Source organism: Oncorhynchus clarkii, chromosome 2 (genome assembly GCF_045791955.1).
Source record: "Oncorhynchus clarkii lewisi isolate Uvic-CL-2024 chromosome 2, UVic_Ocla_1.0, whole genome shotgun sequence".
Taxonomy (NCBI): Eukaryota; Metazoa; Chordata; class Actinopteri; order Salmoniformes; family Salmonidae; genus Oncorhynchus; species Oncorhynchus clarkii.
The window spans coordinates 70,540,482-70,567,770 of record NC_092148.1 but is presented as its reverse complement, the minus strand read 5'-3'; the positions used below and the strand labels follow the sequence as shown (position 1 = coordinate 70,567,770).

Sequence of the window (27,289 nt, the reverse complement as noted above, 5' to 3'; positions counted from 1 at the left end):
CAATTCAATTGAAGGGATTTATTGGCATGGGAAACATTGCTAAAGAAAGTGAAGTAGATAATAAACAATACAAATTAACAGTAAACATTACACTCACAGAAGTTCCAAAATAATAAAATACATTTCAAATGTTGTAACGATGTGCAAATAAACATAACAATTCTGTTTGTTCTTCACTGGTTGGCCTTTTCTTGTGGCAACAAGTCATACATCTTGATGCTGTGATGGCACACTGTGGTATTTCATCCAATAGATATGGGAGTTTATCAAAATTGGGTTTGTTTTCTAATTCTTTGTAGATCTGTGTAAACATCTCTCTCTCCCTACCCCTGTTGCTACCTCCTCTCTGTGTGTAGGTTTTGAGACAGCCAAGTCGTTTGCCCTCCATGGGGCCCATGTGATCCTGGCCTGTAGGAATCTCTCCAAGGCCATCAAGGCTGTCAGCCTCATACAGCAGGAGTGGGTGAGTCACACGCTGCTGGAGGTTTATTAACCTACACATACAGTACACACTGCTGGAGGTTTATTAACCTACACATACAGTACACGCTGCTGGAGGTTTATTAACCTACACATACAGTACACACTGCTGGAGGTTTATTAACCTACACATACAGTACACGCTGCTGGAGGTTTATTAACCTACACATACAGTACACACTGCTGGAGGTTTATTAACCTACACATACAGTACACGCTGCTGGAGGTTTATTAACCTACACATACAGTACACGCTGCTGGAGGTTTATTAACCTACACATACAGTACACGCTGCTGGAGGTTTATTAACCTACACATACAGTACACACTGCTGGAGGTTTATTAACCTACACATACAGTACACACTGCTGGAGGTTTATTAACCTACACATACAGTACACACTGCTGGAGGTTTATTAACCTACACATACAGTACACACTGCTGGAGGTTTATTAACCTACACATACAGTACACACTGCTGGAGGTTTATTAACCTACACATACAGTACACACTGCTGGAGGTTTATTAACCTACACATACACACTGCTGGAGGTTTATTAACCTACACATACAGTACACACTGCTGGAGGTTTATTAACCTACACATACAGTACACACTGCTGGAGGTTTATTAACCTACACATACACACTGCTGGAGGTTTATTAACCTACACATACAGTACACACTGCTGGAGGTTTATTAACCTACACATACAGTACACACTGCTGGAGGTTTATTAACCTACACATACAGTACACACAGCTGGAGGTTTATTAACCTACACATACAGTACACACTGCTGGAGGTTTATTAACCTACACATACAGTACACACTGCTGGAGGTTTATTAACCTACACATACAGTACACACTGCTGGAGGTTTATTAACCTACACATACAGTACACACTGCTGGAGTTTTATTAACCTACACATACAGTACACGCTGCTGGAGGTTTATTAACCTACACATACACACTGATGGAGGTTTATTAACCTACACATACAGTACACACTGCTGGAGGTTTATTAACCTACACATACAGTACACGCTGCTGGAGGTTTATTAACCTACACATACAGTACACACTGCTGGAGGTTTATTAACCTACACATACAGTACACACTGCTGGAGGTTTATTAACCTACACATACAGTACACACTGCTGGAGGTTTATTAACCTACACATACAGGACACACTGCTGGAGGTTTATTAACCTACACATACACACTGATGGAGGTTTATTAACCTACACATACAGTACACACTGCTGGAGGTTTATTAACCTACACATACAGTACACACTGCTGGAGTTTTATTAACCTACACATACAGTACACGCTGCTGGAGGTTTATTAACCTACACATACACACTGATGGAGGTTTATTAACCTACACATACAGTACACACTGCTGGAGGTTTATTAACCTACACATACAGTACACGCTGCTGGAGGTTTATTAACCTACACATACAGTACACACTGCTGGAGGTTTATTAACCTACACATACAGTACACACTGCTGGAGGTTTATTAACCTACACATACAGTACACACTGCTGGAGGTTTATTAACCTACACATACAGTACACACTGCTGGAGGTTTATTAACCTACACATACAGTACACACTGCTGGAGGTTTATTAACCTACACATACAGTACACACTGCTGGAGGTTTATTAACCTACACATACACACTGCTGGAGGTTTATTAACCTACACATACACACTGCTGGTGCTTTATTAAAGAGATTCTCTGATACTTATGTGTACTTTTGAGCCAGTTGTTCTGAAACTAGCACTCACGAGCCAAAAGTGGTCCCCTAAAATGAGTACGTCTCACATGTGCACTTCAGTGGAGGCTGGTTGGAAGAGCTATAGGATGACGGGTTCATTGTAATGGCTGCAATGGAATAAATAGAACGGTATCAAACACATCAAACATATGGAAACCAAATGTTTGACTCCGTTCCACTTATTCCATTCCAGCCATTACAATGAGCCGTCCTATTGCTCCTCCCACCAGCCTCCACTGGTGCAGATATATGCACCACGTCATTTCTCTCTCGCTCTGCTGTTTGTGCATGATATGCCTCTTGCTAGCTGTCACTCGCTTGGCGAGGGGCTGAAGCTCATTGGTTGAACTCGAATTGGTAGTGGGTTGGCCCACGGGTGGGAATGTAGGGAAAATGGCACAGCACAACAGTTTCCAGCAAAAAAGTTGCTTTCACACTAGGGATTGTGTAGCTAGTTGAGGTAAAACAATAATTCTGCTCATATGTTATGCATTGATCCATCCAGCCCAAAGTGGGAGGTTTAAAAATACTTAGTAGTCGCCAAAGTTCCGGAGCATGTCTTTAACCTACACATACTGTACACACACACTGAAAACACTTGAATCCCACATCAGTGAGAGTTCAGAGAACTTTGCAATGGGATGGCTGTTTCATATAGAGGTGGGGGTAAGAGAGTGAAGGAGAAATGGAGAGAGAGGGTGTCTGATAATTACCTGAGATTATAACAGTACAATTTTAGCGCCTCCAGATTTATGAGTGGGGGGAAATAAACAAGTGGGATGTGTCTGCTGGAGCAGAAAGAATAAGCCATTAGTACTGGGTTGATTACCGGGAGAGAGAGGGGAGGGAGAGAGAGAGAACTCATTGCACAAAGTGAGATAGAGTAAGTGAGGGAATGAGTGAGAGGGAGAGAGAGCATAGTGGGAGAAACTGAGAAGAGAGGGAACACTGAGTGAAGAGAGATGAAGACTGATAGATAGCAGGATGTGAATGATAACAGACCTACAGTTTTAAACTCAACCCAGATCTCTAATTAAACAAACATATTCCTAAACAGCCATGCTTGTTTTTTCTTAAATTAATTTGTTGTAAAAGTTCAGGTAGCAGATAATAGACCATATCAGATATTTATGTAGTTGGTGCTGTATATTAACTTTTTCTAACTTGAAAAATGATTGCCGGAAACTACCAAGATTGTAATTTCTATGACTCACACAGTGGAGGAACCCACAGCTTACCAGTGTACATGGTAAGCTGGTGACCAAGTGGTACTTCATCTTTAGTATGGAAACGGCTGTGAGATTTTTCTAAAATATTCACAATGTATTGGCACATTTCAAATCTAATTTCATCAATTACATGTGGACATTTTTTATTTGAGTTAACATTAGCATATCAGCAGCAAATGAAACAGAACGTGAATTCTTTCCTCCCTCTCTCCCCAGTTTTAGCTTGTGGCTATCACTGTCTAGCTGGCTAGGCTTGGGATATTTATTAGCCTATACCAGTGTCACAATTAGCTGTGTTATCGACATATGGCAGTACACAAACCAAATCTATCTCACTTATTTTGCCAGCTAGAAAGAAATAGCCACAAATTCATTCAGAAACAGAGGAAGAGAACTAGCTATATCAAGCTAAAGCTAGCTGCTGCCTCTTCAACTTTGAAGCAACTGTGACAACATCGATCCAAAGATAAAAAACAAAAACACTTTCCCATTAAGCAAAATCCACCCATCCAAAGACTGGCTCCGGGGATTCTCAGAAATACCACCAGATCCGCGATCGGATCCATGGCCGGAGCATCGCATTTCAGTGAAGCCTGCAACTAGCAGGCCGTTTAGAAAACTCCCCCGGAGCCACAGATTGAATTACCGCAGTGTGCAGCCCCCACATCGCGCAGGCCCAACATATTACATATTCCATTCCTAAAATCTGCCATCAGTCCAGTGTAGGGATTAAAGTGCCTTCAGAAAGTATTCATACCACTTGATTTATTCCACATTTTGTTGCCTGAATTCAAAATGGATTAAATTGATTTATTGTCTCACCCATATACACACAATACCCCATAATGACAAAGTGAAAACATGTTTTTAGACATTTTTGCAACATTTTTGAAAATGAAATACTGAAATATCTAATTTACATAAGTAGTCATACCCCTGAATCAAGACTTTGTAGAAGCACCTTTGGCAGCGATTACAGCTGTGGGGTTTTCTGGGTAAGTCTCTAAGAGCTTTCCACACCTTGAATTTTTTTCCCATGTATTATTTTCAAAATTCTGACTGCCCCTGACTGCCCTTGACCAGCACAAAAACTTCTGTGGCCTACTGCATTAGCATCGAATAGTCCCCGCGATATGCAACTTTTCAGGGAAGTTAGTCCATGGAGAATAAGTGCACCTCCTCCCAGCTGCCCACTGCCCACCGATAATCTATGATAATCGATCATTTCAATAAGCATTTTTCAACGGCTGGCCATGCTTTCCACCTGGCTACCCCTACCCCGGTCAACAGCCCTGCACCCCCCACAGCAACTTACCCAAGCCTCCCCATTTCTCCTTCACCCAAATCCAGATAGCTGGTGTTCTGAATGAGCTGCAAAATCTGGACCCATACAAATCAGCTGAGCTAGATAATCTGGACTCTCTCTTTCTAAAATTATCCGCCACAATTGTTGCAACCCTTATTACTAGCCTGTTCAACCTCTCTTTCGTATCGTCTGAGATCCCTAAAGATTGGAAAGCTGCCGCGGTCATCTCCCTCTTCAAAGGGGGTGACACTCTAGACCCAAACTGTTACAGATCTATATCCATCCTGCCCTGCCTTTCTAAAGTCTTCGAAAGCCAAGTGAACAAACAGATCACCGACCATTTCGAATCCCACCGTACCTTCTCCGCTATGCAATCTGGTTTCCGAGCTGGTCATGGGTGCCCCTCAGCCACACTCAAGGTCCTAAATGATATCATAACCGCCATCGATAAAAGACAGTACTGTGCAGCCGTTTTCATCGACCTGGCCAAGGCTTTCGACTCTGGCAATCACCGTATTCTTATCGGCAGACTCAACAGCCTTCGTTTCTCTAATGACTGCCTCGCCTGGTTCACCAACTACTTCTCAGATAGAGTTCATTGTGTCAAATCGGAGGGCCTGTTGTCCGGACCTCTGGCACTCTCTATGGGGGTGCCACAGGGTTCAATTCTCGGGCTGACTCTTTTCTCTGAGTCAGCAATGATGTTGCTCTTGCTGCTGGTGATTCTCTGATCCACCTCTACGCAGGCGACACCATTCTGTATACATCTGGCCCTTCTTTGGACACTGTGTTAACAAACCTTCAGAAGACCTTCAATGCCATACAACACTCCTTCCGTGGCCTCCAACTTCTCTTAAATGCAAGCAAAACTATATGCATGCTATTCAACTGATCACTGCCCGCGCCCGCCTGCCAGTCTAGCATCACTACTCTGGACGGGTCTGACTTAGAATATGTGGACAACTACAAATACCTAGGTGTCTAGTTAGACTGTAAACTCTCCTTCCAGACTCACATTAAGCATCTCCAATCCAAAATTACATCTAGAATCGGCTTCCTATTTCGAAACAAAGCATCCTACACTCATGCTGCCAAACATTACATCGTAAAACTGACTATCCTACCGATCCTTGACTTTGGCGATGTCCTTTACAAAATAGCCTCCAACACTCTACTCAGAAAATTGGATGTAGTCTATCACAGTGCCATCCATTTTGTCACCAAATCCCCATATACTACCCACCACTGAGACCTGTATGCTCTTGTTGGCTGGCTCTCGCTTCATATTCGTTGCCAAACCCGCTGGCTCCAGGTCATCTATAAGTCTTTGCTAGGTAAAGCCCCGCCTTATCTCATCTCACTGGTTACCATAGCAGCACCCACCCGTAGCACCAGCTCCAGCAGATATTTTTCACTGGTCACCTCCAAAGCCAACTCTTCCTTTGGCCACCTTTCCTTCCAGTTCTCTGCTTCCACTGACTGGAACGAATTGCAAAAATCACTGAAGCTGGAGACGTATATATCCCTCACTAACTTTAAGCATCAGCCATCAGAGCAGCTTACCGATCTGTGCACCTGTACATAGCCCATCTGTAAATAGCCCACCCAACTACGTCATCCCCATATTATTTTGTTGTTGTTGCTCCTTTGCACCCCAGTATCTATACTTGCACATTCATCTTCTGCACATCTATCACTCCAGTGTTTAATTGCTAAATTGTAATTATTTCGCCACTATGGCCTATTTATTTCCTTACCTCCCTAATCTTACTACATTTGCACACACTGTATGTAGATTTTTCTATTGTGTTATTGACTGTACGTTTGTTTATCCCATGTGTAACTCTGTGTTGTTTTTGTCACACTGCTTTGCTCTATCTTGGCCAGGTCGCAGTTGTAAATGAGAACTTGTTCTCAACTGGCTTATCTGGTTAAATAAAGGTGAAATAAAAATAAACAATTCTGCTGGAATTCCGAGGAGTCATCCACACACACAGTTTTTGCCCCAGTCGTAGAAACGACTCTTTCCCAAAGGCTTGTACTATCTATAGTGTGACAGCACCAGTAGTTAGCTACCAACAGCTGGCAGACATGTTTACATTTGGTTAGTTTGATTAGTTTGATCAGTGTTATTTAGATGGAAGACGTGAGCTAAATGTGGTAGCTGTATTGCTAGGTAACGTTAGCATAGAGGTAGCAAGTTAGCTCATTCACTTACCCGGTTCACTTCCATGCTCACTGAAGCCCTTGATAATGCTGTCTCTACTGGTGCTGCGGTCTGTTTGAGATGCTTTAAAAGCCACGTTGATGGTAGGGAAAGTAACGTCTTGCTGAATATTGACGAGTAGACATCCAATTCACAAATGTATCCCACAAAGTTTTACATTAGGTTTCATTTATTCGCATCAAAGATAACAAGTGAAAGACAAAACGGTACACATAAAAAAACTGTTAAAAACGGTGTGCAGGTGTGGTTGGATTCCCAAAAGGGCTTATATGAAAACAATACAAATATAAGTTCAAAACAAGTTTGTGTGATGCTGACTGCGGGGTGTTGTGGGATTGTTTCTGAAGTTTGTGCTGATTTGGAGAAATCAGCACAACATTACAACATTACAATATTATAAAAATTGATTTAAGAGTGTGTATTTTGGGAATGTTTTCTTTGGGTGCTCTAAGTTACTATTATAGCATTTCTGGCATTGAGAATAAGGTTCTACATTTCTTTAAAGGGATAATCCACCCTAGAAATGGAATGTGATGTGCTATGCCATTGTCACTGGAGATAGGGGATAACAAACATGTATCACATTTCATAATGGTTTTTAAAAGATTACCTGCACTACAGATCACAAATAAGCCAATAGATGGTATACATGTTTACAACACATCCAGCCGTCTATATCGCCATGACAAAGTAAATATTTCGTTTAAATGTCCTCAAAGTACACAGTGCACATCAGATTAATATCCTTTCTTCTTTGAAGTACCAAGATGGAAAGCGGTTTTCTCTTCTCATTTCCCTGCTTGCAGGCTCGCAGGGCCTTCGCAACCTGACTCACACAGCTTTGAGCCAGAAACGCGATCTCTACCAGGTTGAATGTAATGAGATTGTAACTCCTAAATTGATATTACAGTTTGTTTCTTCCATTTTACAGCTAGCTAGCTATTTTACGTGCTGATATTGACTTTGTTATTATTGTGTGTAGCTATGTTTGCTAGCTGGCTAGCCAGCTTTACCAGAGAGAGAGAGCACTGGGATTGTGGGTTTTGTAGTCGACTTAACTGCAACAGATTTCCACAACCCTTTTCACACGTTGCTCCCAATCTTATTATATCGACAGAATGAAGCAGTTGTTCACAATTTCTTTTTTAATCTCACATATTGGAGTTATTTAACACTGTAAATCATAGGAATTTGTGTTTTTTATGCCTTTAAATGTTTTTTTTGTAATCATTGTCATTAGATCGTAAGTGTAAATAGACAGTCATTTATTCATGGTTAACCATTGCCAGCGTGCTACAGTGTTGACTAATTCCAAGCATCCCAGCCTCTCCTGGCTTCCACACACAGCCTACAAGTCACTGATGCAGACCTTTGGAACATCTACATTTTAAAAAGTCTCATAAATCCATGTTATATAGTCTACACCTTCACAATAAATCCATTATTTATTTTAGACGGGTCTAAAGAAACATGATATGAAGAAAATGTAGTCTATTTCAGAAGAACAGAATAGGTCCTGATCTGGCTATGCCATCTGGCTGTGGACTACAGTAGTTCATTTAGCAGACAAGATTTGCTTAGAATTCCGCTGCATTATTTTATATTATTTCATAGTAAAAAGAATATACTTGAACAAAGTTGAATAAAATGGAAAGGATGACTCCAAACAATTAGAGGGAGTGTGTTCAAGTGGCTATTCTGTGTTGAGAGGTTAACAAAGAAATAGGTACTCCTATATGCTTAATTTATAGTTATTCGTGCAATTTTAGTTGTTCTACAAACGTTGGGCTATATGTTTTGATTTATAATACATTGTAAGGATGTACAGTGGGGCAAAAACGTATTTAGTCAGCCACCAATTGTGCAAGTTCTCCCACTTAAAAAGATGAGAGAGGCCTGTAATTTTCATCATAGGTACACTTCAACTATGACTGACAAAATGAGAAAAACAAATCCAGAAAATCACATTGTAGGATTTTTAATGAATTTATTTGCAAATTATGGTGGAAAATAAGTATTTGGTCAATAACAAAAGTTTATCTCAATACTTTGTTATATACCCTTTGTTGGCAATGACAGAGGTCAAACGTTTTCTGTAAGTCTTCACAAGGTTTTCACACACTGTTGCTGGTATTTTGGCCCATTCCTCCATGCTGATATCCTCTAGAGCAGTGATGTTTTGGGGCTGTTGCTGGGCAACACGGACTTTCAACTCCCTCCAAAGATTTTCTATGGGGTTGAGATCTGGAGACTGGCTAGGCCACTCCAGGACCTTGAAATGCTTCCTACGAAGCCACTCCTTCGTTGCCCGGGCGGTGTGTTTGGGATCATTGTCATGCTGAAAGACCCAGCCACGTTTCATCTTCAATGCCCTTGCTGATGGAAGGAGGTTTTCACTCAAAATCTCACGGTACATGGCCCCATTCATTCTTTACTTTACACGGATCAGTCGTCCTGGTCCCTTTGCAGAAAAACAGCCCCAAAGCATGATGTTTCCATCCCCATGCTTCACAGTAGGTATGGTGTTTTTTGGATGCAACTCAGCATTCTTTGTCCTCCAAACACGACGAGTTGAGTTTTTACCAAAAAGTTATATTTTGGTTTCATCTGACCATATGACATTCTCCCAATCTTCTTCTGGATCATCCAAATGCTCTCTAGCAAACTTCAGACGGGCCTGGACATGTACTGGCTTAAGCAAGGGGACACGTCTGGCACTGCAGGATTTGAGTCCCTGGCGGCGTAGTGTGTTAGTGGTGGTAGGCTTTGTTACTTTGGTCCCAGCTCTCTGCAGGTCATTCACTAGGTCCCCCCCCGTGTGGTTCTGGGATTTTTGCTCACCTTTCTTGTGATCATTTTGACCCCACGGGGTGAGATCTTGCGTGGAGCCCCAGATCGAGGGAGATTATCAGTGGTCTTGTATGTCTTCCATTTCCTAATAATTGCTCCCACAGTTGATTTCTTCAAACCAAGCTGCTTACCTATTGCAGATTCAGTCTTCCCAGCCTGGTGCAGGTCTACAATTTTGTTTCTGGCGTCCTTTGACAGCTCTTTGGTCTTGGCCATAGTGGAGTTTGGAGTGTGACTGTTTGAGGTTGTGGACAGGTGTCTTTTATACTGATAACAAGTTCAAACAGGTGCCATTAATACAGGTAACGAGTGGAGGACAGAGGAGCCTCTTAAAGAAGTAGTTACAGGTCTGTGAGAGCCAGAAATCTTACTTGTTTGTAGGTGACCAAATAATTATTTTCCACCATAATTTGCAAATAAATTCATTAAAAATCCTACAATGTGATTTTCTGGATTTTTTTTCTAATTTTGTCTGTCATAGTTAAAGTGTACCTATGATAAATTACAGGCCTCTCATCTTTTTAAGTGGGAGAACTTGCACAATTGGTGGCTGACTAAATACTTTTTTGCCCCACTGTATGATGCGACTCTAATGAAGATTTGAAAAAATCCATGCCTTTTGCAGCCCTTCTCAGTCACATAGCTCTCCATCACAAGATCTGGTCTTTCACACATCGGGGACGCAACTTCGTGCTTCCTTATCCAATTCTGAGGTGCATGTTGAAGATATTGGAAGAACTGTCCACATTTACTTTTTGTCAGCCAAAAAGAGAAGTACGGTAGGCCTTAACGAACAGCAAAAGCACTAACCTATGTCAATCTACTATCCCCCATAGTACAAAGTTGACCTATTATATTCTGTGTGAGAAATAAATATTCCAAACCTAGTCTGGGACAGTTGTGGGATGCGATAGATCCCAAATGAATACAAACACTATCATCACAAATACTTAAAAAAATAAACTATTAGGCTATTTCTTCACATTATAAGCACAGCAATGTTCACACAACAGTAGGCTATAATCTCAAATGTTCCATTAGCAGGAAAACACCATTATCTAAAGTGGCCACAAATTAGATTATGCATGTAATGTTTTTATTATAAAGGTGCGTTTTTATGTTGAAAATGTTCTTCCCCAAACTTGAAACTCACTCGCTGCTAATGTATTCCAGTTAGGCTCGACACCCTTTGTAAAGCAGATTAATGTGCTTCATTTTAAGAAGTTATTTGGCCACTTTAGTTGTGATACAAACCTTGTGAAAACATATATGCCTATGGGCTAGGCTACATGAGGTGTGCGACTATGATATAAAAGCATAGTTTCTTGCCTTAAACTGGGCATCATTCACAAGTGATCAGCTAATATTGTCAACCATCAGACTATTCTTGATTTAATGTTGTCTTTACATTTTACTAAGTCATATATGTGTGAAATTAGTTTTGATTGAGAATGGACCGTTATCATGCACCTGTCTCAAAACAGGGGCAGGGGGGAAAAATACATGTTATCGCTGCACTTAAATAGCGAATTGAGGACGCTTTTCCTGTGGTTCATTTTCATGCCAGCCAGGTAGGCTATACTCCTGTTGTAAAGAGAAGCAATGTGCTTAATAATTGTTTAATATTAGGACTTTTAAGAAATAAATATAGTAGGCTTAGCCTATAGAAAGCTGATGGGATCCTCTTCTTTTTAATAGAGGCCATCAGTCTGTTTTCTCGCACAATTTCATAGCCTATAGAAATGGTGCACAACATGTGCTCATGGGCTCTCATGAAGTGTTTTGATTCGATTTTTGATTACATTTGCATTGATGTCAGTGATAGAGTGCTGAGTACCAGGCAGTTAGCAAGTTTGGTAGGCTAGTAATGACCATCAGTAGCACCAGAGCTTGGAGAAGCCTAATTACCATGACTAAATGGTCACATGGAATTTGACTGCCTTTACGACTCGTGACCACCGGTGTGGTGCTAATATGGTCATATCAACAGCCCTATCTATTCACAATGTCTTTTTAGAATAGGTCAATGAGTACTTGATTTTGCAGTCTAAATGAGCTGTCAATGAGCTGAGATTTTGCATTCTAAAAAAAAGCAGAGTCGTCCATATTCCTCTCTAAAAGGAAGGCCCCTATTGCAGGTTAATTAATAGAAATCACAATATCAGAATAAATCTTGGGAGCAAATTCACCCCTCTGGCATCATTATTAATAGATGGAGCAGAAGAATGGTGAGGATGATTAATCTGTCCTATGATTGATGTTTCTCTTCCTTTTCCCATGCTCCCACGTTAAGGTCGTTGTGATTTAGACCATATTTTGGGGTCTTCTACACAAAAGGTCATGTTATCTACTTCCTGGTGGCAGGCAGGCAGAGTTCCGTCAGAGCTGCCAGGCACTGAGCTGCTTTCCCGATAGCACCTGACCCCTGACCCCTCACAACCTGCCTACCTGGCCTGTCATCCAGATTACAAAAGGAGTCTCTCTCTCTCTCTTCATCCCCAAACTCTCTTTCTCTCCTCTCCCTCTCTGTCTACTCAGAGTGGGCTACTTTATCATAAGCCCCCCCAGTGTAGTGGTAGCTGTGTGATGATTGCTGGGTTATGGGGTTATCTCCTGACAGTGGTAGAATTCTCAGGTGACGGCAGGATAATACCAGGGGTCAGGACAGACAGTCTGTTTGGAAGAACAAGGTCAGAGGTCAGGGGTCATATCCTACTCACGGAATCACTCCTTTCTGCTATGCCTACAAACACACACATACACACCACTGATTCCTGGAAGTCAGTATTTGTGGAATTTCCGTTCTCTTTGTGATGTTTTGGACGTACAGTATTCTGATGAGGGCCACACTAGCCTAACAGTCAATCAGTTTTTGCACTTTAATATTCTGCAATGCAGCTGTGATTTTTGTCTGCACCCTGCACCTTGACTTGTTGAAGCACTGTCCACCCATCTCCTGTGAACTATACAGCTCCATACCACTGTGCCCCTGAAACAGACATATGTTATTGCTCTCACATTAAAGCAGGTTAAGCTGCTGGTTAACAACCAAAGCGTTGTTACTCTGGCCAATGATTCATTTTTCCTTATTGCTTCTAAAATTCTGCTTATATTTGCCCCCCCCCCCCTCCCCCGATACCAAAGGCCGCTGTGCAGAATATCACTTACACTTTATCTCTCCCCTCTGTGGGAAATGTTAATGAGATGTTTTGTGAGGATGTTAATTAGTGAGCCAGCCACTGATTATCCTGTTCTTCTTGTTTACAGTGTGGTTTTTTCAGGCTTGTGCATGTGTTGTGTCGGGGCATTAACATGGCTGTTGGCTGTTGTGCTCAGGGACCTATTAGGATATATCCTACTGTCCAGCAGGGCTGGTGGGAGAAGAAACCAATGTCAAACAACAGGATTAACACCGGCCAGGGCCGAAGAGACAGGCAACACAATAAGCAGTGAGACAGAGTAGTTAGTCACTGATGCTGCTAGAGTCCAAGCAAAAGTAGTCAGTTTTACAGAGCTGGTGTATGGAGAGGCTTCCCTTCAGGCAGGCAGGCAAACAGAAGTCAGTCATCCACAGACGGCGGCAGATTGAGCGGTGCCACAGACACAGAAATGAGACAGTGAGGTAGCAGAGTTCTCCATTCCTCACATACAGCTTCATAAACTACATTAATATGGCAAAGTTCTAGTGGAAAGTGTGTGTTTGTTTCTGCCTGTGAGAGTGCTTATATGTGGTCATGTGAGTGTATACCTGTGTGTCTGTTCATTAGTTCTTATGTACAGTACGCATATGCTGAGGCCTGTGTATGCCACATATACTGTACTGTACCCTCACCCAGATCCAAACTAGTTTGGAGACAGATGAGGTGTGTGTGTGTGTGTGTGTGTGTGTGTGTGTCTCCCAGTGTGGTAATCTCCTGTGCCAGTCTTCTCTGCCCGCAGCCATAGTGCCAAGCTGCGATCCTGCCGCACTGGACAACAGGAAGTGACACATATGAAATGCTGACCTCCACACACACACACACACACACACACACACACACACACACACACACACACACACACACACACACACACACACACACACACACACACACACACACACACATCCCGCAGGGCCTCAGGATGCTCCTATTTTAGTTAGCACTCAGAAGACTGTCACTGTCTCTCCCCTCTGTTCTCCTTCCTCTGTTCTCCTTGTCCCCCCCACCCCATTTCCCAGGTCAGTGAGCAGGGCCCTGTGTTCGCTTGTTCTCTCTCTCTCCCTTGCTCTCTCTCTCCCTATTTTTTTTCTCTCTCTCTCTGAGTACAGTTACATGCACACAATTATGTGAATATTGTGGATAGTCAGGTTAATATAATAGTTTGATTAAAATGTTTACATGCTTTGCAAGAAGAACGATTTCCCTAATAATCTAGTTTACATGACATCTGAAATCATGCTACCTGATGGCACTCTGACAAATGATGAAAATCCCCAATCAAAATAACCACAGAGAACTTGTTATTTTTGGGAGTTCGAACATATAAAATTGTTTTGTATAAACTATTTTAAGATGCATATACAGTTGGAGGTTTACAACACTTAGGTTTGAGTCATTAAAACTCGTTTTTCAACCACCACAAATTTCTTGTTAACAAACTATAGTTTTGGCAGGTCGTTTAGGACATCTACTTTGTGCATGACACAAGTTATTTTTCCAACAATTGTTTACAGACAGATTATTTCACTTATAATTCACAGTATCACAATTCCAGTGGGTCAGAGGTTTACATACACTAAGTTGACTGTGCCTTTAAACAGCTTGGAAAAATCCAGAAAATTATGTCATGGCTTGGCAGGTGTACCTGTGGATGTATTTCAAGGCCTACCTTCAAACTCATTGCCTCTTTGCTTGACATCATGGGAATATCAAAATAAATCAGCCAAGACCTCAGAATTTTTTTTGTAGACCTCCACAAGTCTGGTTCATCCTTGGGAGCAATTTCCAAATGCCTGAATGTACCACGTTCATCTGTACAAACAATAGTACGCAAGTATAATGTCACAAACGTTGTTGTAAGAATCGGACCAAAATGCAGCGTGGTTTGGGTTCATCATCTTTTATTATGAGAACCGACACAAAAACAATAAAGAGCCAAGAAACGAACGTGCAGCTTTGTCGTGCTCAAAGGCAACAATACAAAAACAAGATCCCACAACCAACAGGTGGGAAAGGCTGCCTAAGTATGATCCCCAATCAGAGACAACGATAGACAGCTGCCTCTGATTGGGAACCATACCAGGCCAACATAGAAATAACAAAACTAGAGTACCACCCTAGTCACAGCCCGTCCTAACCCAATTTGAGAATAAAAGGCTCTCTAAGGTTAGGGCGTGACATATAAACACCATGGGACCACGCAGCCGTCATACCGCTCAGGAAGGAGACGCGTTCTGTCTCCTAGAGATGAATGTACTTTGTTGCGAAAAGTGCAAATCAATCCCAGAACAACAGCAAAGGACCGTGTGAAGATGCTGGAGGAAACAGGTACAAAAGTATCTATATCCACAGTAAAATGAGTCCTATATCGACATAACCTGAAAGGCTGCTCAGCAAGTAAGAAGCCACTGCTCCAAGACCGCCAAAAAAAAAGCCAGACTACAGTTTGCAACTGCACATGGGGACAAAGATCGTACTTTTTGGAGAAATGTCCTCTGGTCTGATGAAACAAAAATAGAACTGATTAACCATAATGACCGTCGTTATGTTTGGAGGAAAAAGGGGGAGACTTGCAAGCTGAAGAACACCATCCCAACCATGATGCACGGGGGTGGCAGAATCATGTTTTGGGGGTGTTTTGCTGCAGGAGGGACTGGTGCACTTCACAAAATAGATGGCATCATGAGGATGGAAACTATATGGATATATTGAAGCAACATCTCAAGACATCAGTCAAGAAGTTAAAGCTTGGTCGCAAATGGGTCGTTCAAATGGACTATGACCCCAAGCATACTTCCAAAGTTGTGTTAAAATGGCTTAAGGACAACAAAGTCATGCTATTGGAGTGGCAACAAAGCCCCGACCGCAATCCTATAGAAACTGAACTGAAAAAAGCGTGCGTGAGCGAGGAGGCCTGCAAATGACTCAGTTACACCAGCTCTGTCAGGAAGAACTTATTGTGAGGAAGCTTGTGGAAGGCTACCCGAAACGTTTGACCCAAGTTAAACCATTTAAAGGCAATGCTACCAAATACTAATTGAGTGTATGTAAACTTCTGACCCACTGGGAATGTGATGAAAGAAATAAAAGCTGAAATAAATAATTCTCTCTACTATTAATCTGATATTTCACATTCTTAAAATAAAGTGGTGTTCCTAACTGACCTAAGACAGGGAATTTTTACTAGGATTAAATGTCAGGAATTGTGTATAAATGTATTTGACTAAGGTGTATGTAAACTTCTGACTTCAACTGTACATTCAGTTCCTAACTTACTTCCCTTGCGCTGAAGAAGGAGTCTTGCTCAAGTGGTCTAGAATATGTGCAGATCAAATACACCGCCTGAACGCCGATTTAAGGTGTTGACATGTCCTAATAATTTGAAAGACTGCTCAGTAAACCAGGTGTTTTAATCGCCGTGTGCTTACTTCGATTTTGACCTTACGCCGATTCAGATAAGCAGAGTAAGGTGTTGACATGACATTTACATAATATAACTACTGCCATAATCAGTTAAATATAGAATTATTAGTGTGCATGTAAACATACTCTCTCTCTCTTTCTTTTTTTTCTCCTGCTCTGTCTCTGTCTTTCTCTCAATTCAATTCAAAGGGGCTTTGTTGGCATGGGAAACATATGTTTAGCTTGCCGAAGCAAGTGAAATAAACAATAAACAAAAGTGAGAAGAAACAAATTTAACATCTCTTTCTCTCGTTCACTCTCTTTCTGTCTCTCTTCTCCCTCTCTCTCTTTCTCTTTCTCTTGCTTTCTCTCTCTTTGTTCCGTAACACAGTCGGATAGAGTAAATGAGAGTTCATCCTATTTAACAAACTGGAAGTTATGCTTTTGCAGGTGGTACTTCCTTTGCACTTTGAAAAATCTCTTTGTTGTCCATTCATAATTCCTACTGAGGGAGAACACTATGTACTGCAGTGGTTGATACATAAATACAGCCAAGATTGCTGCTAGACGTTTAGGCTTGTACAAAAGCAGTCCCAGAGCCCCCTTTCAGATCCTCCCACAAACACATCTCACATTAAAGAACACTATCCTCCCTTGCCTCCCTCCTCTCCCCTCTCCTCTCATCAGCTACATGAGCAGAATCATTCACAGGCCTCTGTCCTATTCCCAGGACGGCATGCGCTGCAAATTGGTCTGTTTCCTCACATATTAGTAGCATGTCTCCTATTCTCCTGGGACACTTTCACGTCTCTCACCTTATTTATTTTTTTTACTTCCTGTTTACCCTTCCTGCTCAGCCATAAACACCCCCCGTCCCGGCATTAGTTTAGTGGAGAGAAAGAGGAGAGAAGAGGCTTGGAATGGCGTGATGTAAATGAGATGGGAAGACTCTTCTCATCCCCTCAGTCTCTCCTTGATTCCTTCTCAGAGCAGACCCACACAGAGCCACTCAACTACACCAGATTTACCATCTTATTCCATAGGGGATTTCAGCAGGATATAACACAGGTGCATAAAATGGAGGGATATTGTGTAATATATCCAGGTTGGATAGTATAGAAAGGTTTTATAGAAAGCATTGGGATGATTGTGTGTGTGTGGACAAACGTCACTGTATGTGTGGCTGATGTGCATGTAGGTGTGTGTGTTTGTATTTGCGTGTGTGTGTGTGTGTCTGTCTCTACGTGTGTGTGTGTGTGTGTGTGTGTGTGTGTGTGTGTATATGTCTGTGTGTGATAGAGAGAGTGTGTTTTAAATGCTTGATTATGCATTTCTCCTGGCTTGGGACATACATCACTCTCTCCAGACTGCTAATAGCGTATCCGGGGAGAATAGGAGATCCTAAATGAAGCCTAAAGTGCCTTGCTAGCATTCTTCATTCACTCTCCCCACGTAGGAGTAGACTGGACTGTGTAGTTATTACACACAAACAAAGAACAAACAAACACACTCCCACACAGTTAGCTGTCTTACATCTCTTAGTAAGAAGGAGCCTTCTTTCTTCTGAAGACGAGAGGGTGTTAATGGTACTGACCACAGTGAGCTATAGGCAAGTGTTGTATGGAAAGAGCCAAATAGGAATCATTTTGAATAAATCAAATAATAACCTGGCCTTATTTAGCTAGATATGCAGTATTTTCAAGGCCTGTCGTGAAAGTATGTGTGTTAGAGTGATGAGTCACTATCCAGGGGTCATATGGGGATGAGTCTAGCTGACTGATGCTGTCACTGTAGAGGATGGCTCAGACTTTATGGATATTACACCTCCTGGCTTTGTTGTCTGAACCCTGTTAGGACTTCAAACTCCCTCTTCATCATTACTCTGTCTCTTCTCTCACTCTTTTTCTCGTCATCCTTTTGTCTGCTGAAAGGGTGTGAACGTGCAACGGAAAACAATTTATTTTTCCCACCAAATTAAAGTCACAGTGCCGTTAACACAAAACTACCACTAACAGGTCCTGATCATCATCATGAAGGGAGCAATAAAAATGAAACAAATACCTAATGATACAATGCTGCAACGTTAATAGGAGATATGCATCTTTCAAATGATTTGCCACGGATATACATTGAGTGTACAGGCTCTTTCCATGACAGACTTACGAGGTGAATCCAGGTGAAAGCCATGATCCCTTCTTGAGGTCACCTGTTAAATCCACTACGAATTGAGACTGTTCTGAGGGCAAAAGGGGGTGCAACTCCAATATTAGGGGGTGCAACTCAATATTAGGAAGTTGTTCCTAATGTTTTGTACACTCAGTGTAGATGGGTTGACTGACAACGTCACGAAAACGATACGCACGCTTCATGGGGCAGACGTCTGTGAGTTGTTGTGATTCTGGATGGCCAGATAAATATCAACAATGACAAGAAACTGCCATGTGGCGAATCTTAAGTGCCTCGTTTCAGCTAGTTCTTGTTCTTCATACTACTTCTTGTTTTGAGGTGTTTTGACTGATTTCATGTCAATGCTGATATGGCTCAAATTCGTTAGCTGGCTAACCAGCAACTGCAGTAGATAGAACTTCATTGCCTCCTAGCAGTCATACGCAATAGACCCACCATACGCAATAGACCCACCATACGCAATAGACCCACCATACGCAATAGACCCACCATACGCAATAGACCCACCATACGCAATAGACCCACCATACGCAATAGACCCACCATACGCAATAGACCCACCATACGCAATAGACCCACCATACGCAATAGACCCACCATACGCAATAGACCCACCATACGCAATAGCACAATATTCTGCATTGTGAATTCACGTGGTCTTTTATGAATTTTTCTCATCGTTTTAACCACCCAAAACAGCCTGTTTAAATGTTTAAACATCTATTTGTCACATCCCTCTGGTCCCTGTTTCTCTCTCTTTTTGAAGAAAGAGTTCTCACCCTGCAGGAGGAATGCTCTTAATGGCAGGATAGGTGAAAGGTCACAATCAGCTTCCCCTCTCTCACTCTCACTCTCACTCACTCTCTCTCACTCTCTCTCCCTCTCACTCTCACTCTCACTCACTCTCACTCACTCTCACTCTCACTCTCACTCTCACTCACTCTCACTCACTCTCACTATCACGATCACTCACTCTCTCTCCCTCTCACTCACTTCAGAACACTACAGAATAGTAGTAATAGTCTGCTTTATTCCGGGGGGGGGGGGGGGTTATTTTAGTCTGGCTATGGCTGCCAGTCTGTCTGCCGTTGTTGCAGTCAATTTATGGACCAAGGTAACAATGTAGTATCATTGAATTTAGAGACATTCACACACTTATGCCATGTTTATCTTTTTGTCTTCAATCATCATATCTAGCAGCACCACAAGGATATTATTTACATAGCAAGGTCTCCAATTGAAATGGCAAGGCCCAGAATCTTTATCTAAGGACCCAAGACCGACTATTGAATGTCTACCAAGGACTAACATGATGATGTTTCTACATATGGTCCCAGCATTAATTAGACCTAATGAGATGTTTGATGTTAGGATAGTGACTGACTGTCTCCGTGAGCTCCTTCCAGTCTGATGTTGTCTCTCCTCATCAGCACTGAGTCCCTCCAGACACCACCCTCTTCACTGTCCTCTACCCTGGGTTTGAAATAGAGGACAAGAGGCTGTGTGTGTATTTAAACCTCCAGGCACACAGAATCAGTCAAACCTCGATGCATCACACACACACACACACACACACACACACACACACACACACACACACACACACACACACACACACACACACACACACACACACACACACACACACACACACACACACACACACACACACACACACACACACACACACCATGCGTCCACAGCCATATAGTGGGGGGTTGAGACATACTTGGTCTCACGTGACAAATGTTTGTGTATTGTGTTACTGTGATACTATGCACAGTGATCTCATGATATTTACATTTTGAATTTTTTTTTATTGAACCTTTATTTAACTAGGCAAGTCAGTTAAGAAGTAATTCTTATTTGTAATGACGGCCTACCATGAAGCAAAAGTCTTCCTGTTACGAGGATGTCTGGGATTAAACACACATCACGACAAGAGAGACACCACAACACTACATAAAGAGAGACCTAAGACAACAACACGGTAGCAACACAACATGGCAGCAACACAACATGGTAGCAGCACAAACATGGTACAAGCATTGTTGGGCACAGACAACAGCACAAAGGTAGAGATGACAATACATCACGCGAAGCAGCCACAAGTGTCAGTAAGAGTGTCCATGATTGAGTCTTTGAATGAAGAGATTGAGATAAAACTTTCCAGTTTGAGTGTTCGTTGCAGCTCATTCCAGTCGCTAGCTGCAGCAAACTGAAACGACGAGCGACCCAGGGATGTGTGTGCTTTGGGGACCTTTAACAGAATGTGACTGGCAGAACGGGTGTTGTATGTGGAGGATGAGAGCTGCAGTAGATATCTCAGATAGGGGGGAGTGAGGCCTAAGAGGGTTTTATAAATAAGCATCAACCAGTGGGTCTTGCGACAGGTATACAGAGATGAACAGTTTACAGAGGAGTATAGAGTGCAGTGATGTGTCCTATAAGGAGCATTGGTGGCAAATCTGATGGCCGAATGGTAAAGAACATCTAGCCGCTCGAGAGCACCCTTACCTGCCAATCTATACATTTTGTCTCCGTAATCTAGCATGGGTAGGATGAGCAATTACGATAGAGGAAACTTTAGGTTACGAACGTAACCCCAGTTCTCTGATGTATGCGTGAAGTATTTCACCTATGGGAGACACCCCGAGCGTATTCGTGAGAAGTCTTTATTACAGTATGCAAGCCATGATTGGCTGGACGTAGAGATGTGTGTATCGGGGATGGGTGTTCCTCCTACCCTATAAAAGGTCAGACGCAGTGTCTGAGTCAGTCAAAAATAACAACACCTCTTCCTCGATCATGTAAGAAGGGTGGTCTGGTGAAATGCCTCACTCATACTATCAAAGACACCGGGGTTACCACGAAATTGGGGAGAAAAATAAATAAATACAAATAAATAAATAATAGATACCCTTAAATAAAACCCAGGACATAGCCATAGTGCAGGTATTCCCAAACTGGGGTACGCCAAAAAAAGTCATATTTTCAAGCAATTCATTTATAGGGTTAGGATTCATTTATAGTGTTTTCCAAAGGGTTTTCTCTCTCGCCTGAGTAGCCTCGTTTCACTGCCAAAAATGTAATTAAACCATCTAGTGTTCAGCGAAATAATAACACAATTTCAAATACAGGTAGCCTAGTCAAATAATTAACATCCAATCACATTAACCGTTACTCTCTTGCGGGAATTCCACTAACAGTCCGTATGTAGCCAAACGTAGCTGCTGCTCATGCTGGTATCTGTACTGATGGTGCAAAAGCCATGACAGGGAGACACAGTGGAGTGGTCATGCGCATATAAGCAGTTGTTCCCGACGCCACTTGGGTACACTGCAGCATCCACCCAGAGGCTCTTGCTGCCAAGGGAATGCCTGACAGCTTGAACGACGTTTTGGACACTACAGTGAAAATGGTTACATTTGTTAAAGCAAGGCCCCTGAACTCTTGTGTATTTTCTGCATTATGCAATGATATGGGCAGTGACCATGTAAGGCTTTTACAACATACAGAAGTGTACTGGTGATCAAGGGACAAAGTATTGACACGTTTTTAAAAAATTGAGAGACGAGCTTAAAGTTTTATTTACTGACCTTAATTTTCACTTGTCTGACTGCTTGCATGATGATGAGTTTCTCACACGACTGGCCGATCTGGATGATGTTTTTTCTCGCCTGAATGATCTGAATCTAGGATTACAGGGACTCTCCACAACTATATTCAATGTGCGGGACAACATTTAGGCTATAATTAAGAAGTTGGAGCTCTTCTCTGTTTGCATTAACAAGGACAACACACAGGTCTTTCCATCATTGTATGATTTTTTTGTGTGCAAATGATCTCAAGCTTACGGACAATGTCAAATGTGATATAGCGAAGCACCTGAGTGAGCTGGGTGCGCAATTACGCAGATACTTATCCAAAACGGATGACACAACAACTGGATTCGTTATCCCTTTCATTCCCTGCCTCCAGTCCACTTACCGATATCTGAACAAGAGAGCCTCATCGAAATTGCAACAAGCGGTTCTGTGAAAATGTAATTTAATCAGAAGCCACTGCCAGAATTCTGGATAGGGCTGCGCTCAGAGTATCCTGCCTTGGCAAATCGGCTGTTAAGACACTGATGCCCTTTTGCAACCATGTACCTATGTGAGAGTGGATTCTCGCCCCTCACTAGCATGAAAACTAAATACAGGCACAGACTGTGTGTGGGAAATGATTTAACACTCTCACCAATACAACCCAACATTGCAGAGTTATGTGCATCCTTTCAAGCAAACCCTTCTCATTAACCTGAGAAGGGTTAATTGATCATTTTCGATGAACAAATAAGGTTTTATATGTAAGATGGTTAAATAAAGAGCAAAATAATTGATTATTATTATTTGTGCCCTGGTCCTATAAGAGCTCTTTGTCACTTTCATACAAAAAAAACCTCACACTCATACTTATGTTTAATAAATGTATCGTATAGAGAGTGTGTGTGGCAGGCTTACAATGATGGCAAAAACAACACGTGAGAGTGTGCTGACCCTGGTGCTGGAGGGGGTACGCAGCTGGAGGTTGAATATTTTGAAGGGGTACAGGACTATAAAAAGTTTGTGAACCACTGGTCTAGTGGAATGAACCCGTAGGTTAATCAAATGGCCACCCGGACTAGTAGTGTTTTTCCTCTGCTGCGACTTGCTGTTTATTATCAATGCATAGTCACGGCACCCCTACAAATGACATCTAACCTGTACCCCCGCACTGACTCGGGACCGGTACCCCCTGTATATAGCCTCATTATTGCCTAGTTAAATAAAGGTTCAATAATAACAAATACAAATATTATTGTTATTTAATTTTTTTACTTTAGTTTATTTAGTAAATATGTTTTAACTCTATTTTATTAAACCTGCAGCCATGTGCTCCTTGTCAGTAACAACCACATCATCAACATTAAGGGACATGGGCAGCTGTGAGGAGGAGGATTTATTCTCCAGGTCTTTCATTGTTTTACAGAACTTTTTGGGGTTCGACCCACAGAGAGAGAAGTTCTCCTTAAAGTAACTACCTTTGGCCTTACGGATAGCCTGAGTGCACTTGTTTCTCATTTTCTAAACGAGAGCCATTCAGCCTGAGTATGCGTGTGCCGAGCCTTTCGCCAAATGGTGTTCCTGAGGTGGAGTAACTCTGCCAGATCACGGTCAAACCAGGAACTGAACCGGTTTTCAATTCAAATGTATCTTTATGGGGGCATGTTTGTTAACAATACCACTGAAAATATCAAAGAAGAAGGTCCAAACGTCTTTGACAGAGAGGATCAAGCTGATTCTATACCATTTTACAGAGGCCATGTCATGAAGGAAGACTTGCTCATTAAAGTTGTTCAGCAAGCATCTATGATGAATCAGGACAGGTTGTTTAACTGAGCAGTTAAATACAGAAAACACTGACATCTATCAGGATTATTTGTGAGGATAACATTGAGGAGAGCAGCCTTTTCTAGGTGTTTGGAGTCATACCTTGTGGGATTGGTAATAATCTGAGCGAAATTTAGGGAGTCCCATTGTTTTGTGATTTTGTTAGGTGGTTTAAGCATGTCCCAGTTTAGGTCACCTAGCAGGACACATTCAGATTTGTAAGGGGCCAGGAGAGAGTTTAGGGCGGGTTAGGTACAGGCTGGGCTAGCCATTATAAATTGAAATAGTCACTCGCCCCATCAAGATAACTTGACAGAGTAGTTCTCTATGAGTCCAGTAGGCTATAAAAGTCTGAGATAAAATAAATAAATAGTAGGAATATACTAGTTAAAGTGTTTCTGAGTAAGCTCACATAATAAGCTTCACAAGTTAATTAGCCTACATAAAGTTCAGATCAGTCCAAAGTCGGCGGAGTGTGTGTGTGTGTGTGTGTGTGTGTGTGTGTGTGTGTGTGTGTACTGGAGGTGAACAAAGGCTCTGGAGAGAGGGGGTACCAGACAGGGGGAGACAGGCCAGGGCAGACGAGGAACGGATCGCCAGGTGGGATCCAAGCAGCAGTGTAGCAGCAGGCAACGGGAGTAGGTGTCACACTGGCTTGGGAGAAGCTTTTTTTTGGGAGGCTGAGTATGAGCTGAGGCCTTCAACCTTACCAGACAGGTGTGTGGTAGAGCAGATAAAAATGTCCGAGGCGAAAAGCTTGGTGAAAAACCGTGGTAAAGTTGACTTGAGTTTCGATATTCGCAGGACATTCGGGCCTTCAAAGATCAATAGCTCGCAAACCATTTCCTGAGATGTGGAAATTGTACACGCAACAGACCGGAACAATATGTGGCAGGTATCGATGATGTCGTTGAGCTGATGTTTGACTAGCAGATAATACATTTGTTAGATTCATTTCAGAGCAGCATATTGCTAATAGAACTGATGTATGATGCAGCACGTAGCATGATTTACTGCTGTGAAAAGGACATTGAGGTTTTATTTTAACATAGCAGCTCTGTATCTGCTTGGAATCGGTTGTGAGTTCGCGTGTGCATGTACCTTTAACACCAGTTTGGTATCTACTAAATCTGTTTAAAACGTGTATGATCCACAGCCGGGGGTTGATGTGGTATTGTTACAGCATGACGACAAAGCAGTGTTTTAATGTGTTAACACCATATTAGCTTCTGTATTCCAGTGACCCTGCAGTCACACTGTGAGGAGATGAGAGCCGTTCAAGGACTATACAGACTGTTCATCTGTTATGGCCGTCAGAGAGACTCATATTTTTAGAGCAGAATCAGGGTTTTAATGGAGTGTGAAGCATCACTATAAAACGTTTTGTTGTTAAGTGATGTTGTGGCAGCTAGAGCCTAAATGCACACACACACACACACACACACACACACACACACACACACACACACACACACACACACACACACACACACACACACACACACACGTCTGAAGATTCAGTGCTTATATGTGTGTTTCATTGCGAGTGTCTAAATGTGAGAGGTTTATCTTTGTGTCCTTTCCCTGTTCCACTAACTAGTTTTGTAATTCAAAGCAAGTGTAGGTGTGTGTGTGTGTGTGTGTGTTGGTCTCAAGTCAGAGAACAGGTGTAATTTCCCCTGTAGTAAAACCCTACCAGCAGCAACAGGGGAGCAGGGAGCATATTATAGGTTAAACCCTGTTCTTCTCTGTTCTTCTCTGTTCTTCTCTGCCCTGCTCTGTTCTTCTCTGTTCTTCTCTGCCCTGCTCTGTTCTTCTCTGTTCTTCTCTGTTCTTCTCTGCCCTGCTCTGTTCTTCTCTGTTCTTCTCTGTTCTTCTCTGCCCTGCTCTGTTCTTCTCTGTTCTTCTCTGCCCTGCTCTGTTCTGCTCTGGTCTTCTCTGCCCTGCTCTGTTCTTCTCTGTTCTTCTCTGCCCTGCTCTGTTATTCTCTGCCCTGCTCTGTTCTTCTCTGTTCTTCTCTGCCCTGCTCTGTTCTTCTCTGTGCTTCTATGTTCTTCTCTGCCTTGCTCTGTTCTTCTCTGTTCTTCTCTGCCTTGCTCTGTTCTTCTCTGCTCTTCTCTGTTCTTCTCTGTTCTTCTCTGTTCTTCTCTGCCCTGCTCTGTTCTTCTGTGTTCTTCTCTGCCCTGCTCTGTTCTTCTCTGTTCTTCTCTGTTATTCTCTGCCTTGCTCTGTTCTTCTCTGCCTTGCTCTGTTCTTCTCTGTTCTTCTCTGTTCTTCTCTGCCCTGCTCTGTTCTTCTCTGCCCTGCTCTGTTCTTCTCTGTTCTTCTCTGTTCTTCTCTGTTCTTCTCTGCCCTGCTCTGTTCTTCTCTGCCCTGCTCTGTTCTTCTCTGTTCTTCTCTGCCCTGCTCTGTTCTTCTCTGCCCTGCTCTGTTCTTCTCTGTTCTTCTCTGCCCTGCCCTGTTCTTCTCTGCCCTGCTCTGTTCTTCTCTGTTCTTCTCTGCCCTGCTCTGTTCTTCTCTGCCCTGCTCTGTTCTTCTCTGCCCTGCTCTGTTCTTCCCTGTTCTTCTCTGCCCTGCTCTGTTCTTCTCTGCCCTTCTCTGTTCTTCTCTGTTCTTCTCTACCCTGCTCTGTTCTTCTCTGTTCTTCTCTGCCCTGCTCTGTTCTTCTCTGCCCTTCTCTGTTCTTCTCTGTTCTTCTCTGCCCTACTCTATTCTTCTCTGTTCTTCTCTGCCCTGCTCTGTTCTTCTCTGCCCTACTCTGTTCTTCTCTGTCCTTCTCTGCCCTGCTCTTTTCTTCTCTGCCCTACTCTGTTCTTCTCTGTTCTTCTCTGCCCTGCTCTGTTCTTCTCTGCCCTACTCTGTTCTTCTCTGTTCTTCTCTGCCATGCTCTGTTCTTCTCTGCCCTACTCTGTTCTTCTCTGTTCTTCTCTGCCCTGCTCTGTTCTTCTCTCTTCTGCTCTGTTCGTCTCTGCTCTGTCTTGACCTGCCCTGCTCTGCTCTGCCCTGCTCTGTTCTTCTCTGCCCTTCTCTGTTCTTCTCTGTTCGTCTCTGCCCTACTCTATTCTTCTCTGTTCTTCACTGCCCTGCTCTGTTCTTCTCTGCCCTACTCTGTTCTTTTCTGTCCTTCTCTGCCCTGCTCTTTTCTTCTCTGCCCTACTCTGTTCTTCTCTGTTCTTCTCTGCCCTGCTCTG

The 27,289-nt window shown here is 42.5% G+C and overlaps 1 protein-coding gene across 1 annotated transcript in view; it reads left to right on the top strand.

Moving 5' to 3' along the window:
• LOC139373062 (WW domain-containing oxidoreductase) overlaps nt 1-27,289 on the top strand; it is a 269,747-nt gene that overhangs the window by 23,588 nt on the left and 218,870 nt on the right. Inside the window, exon 5 of the mRNA XM_071113109.1 lies at nt 357-463. Within this exon, the coding sequence (XP_070969210.1) occupies nt 357-463 (107 nt within the window). The remainder of the gene's footprint in view (nt 1-356; nt 464-27,289) is intronic.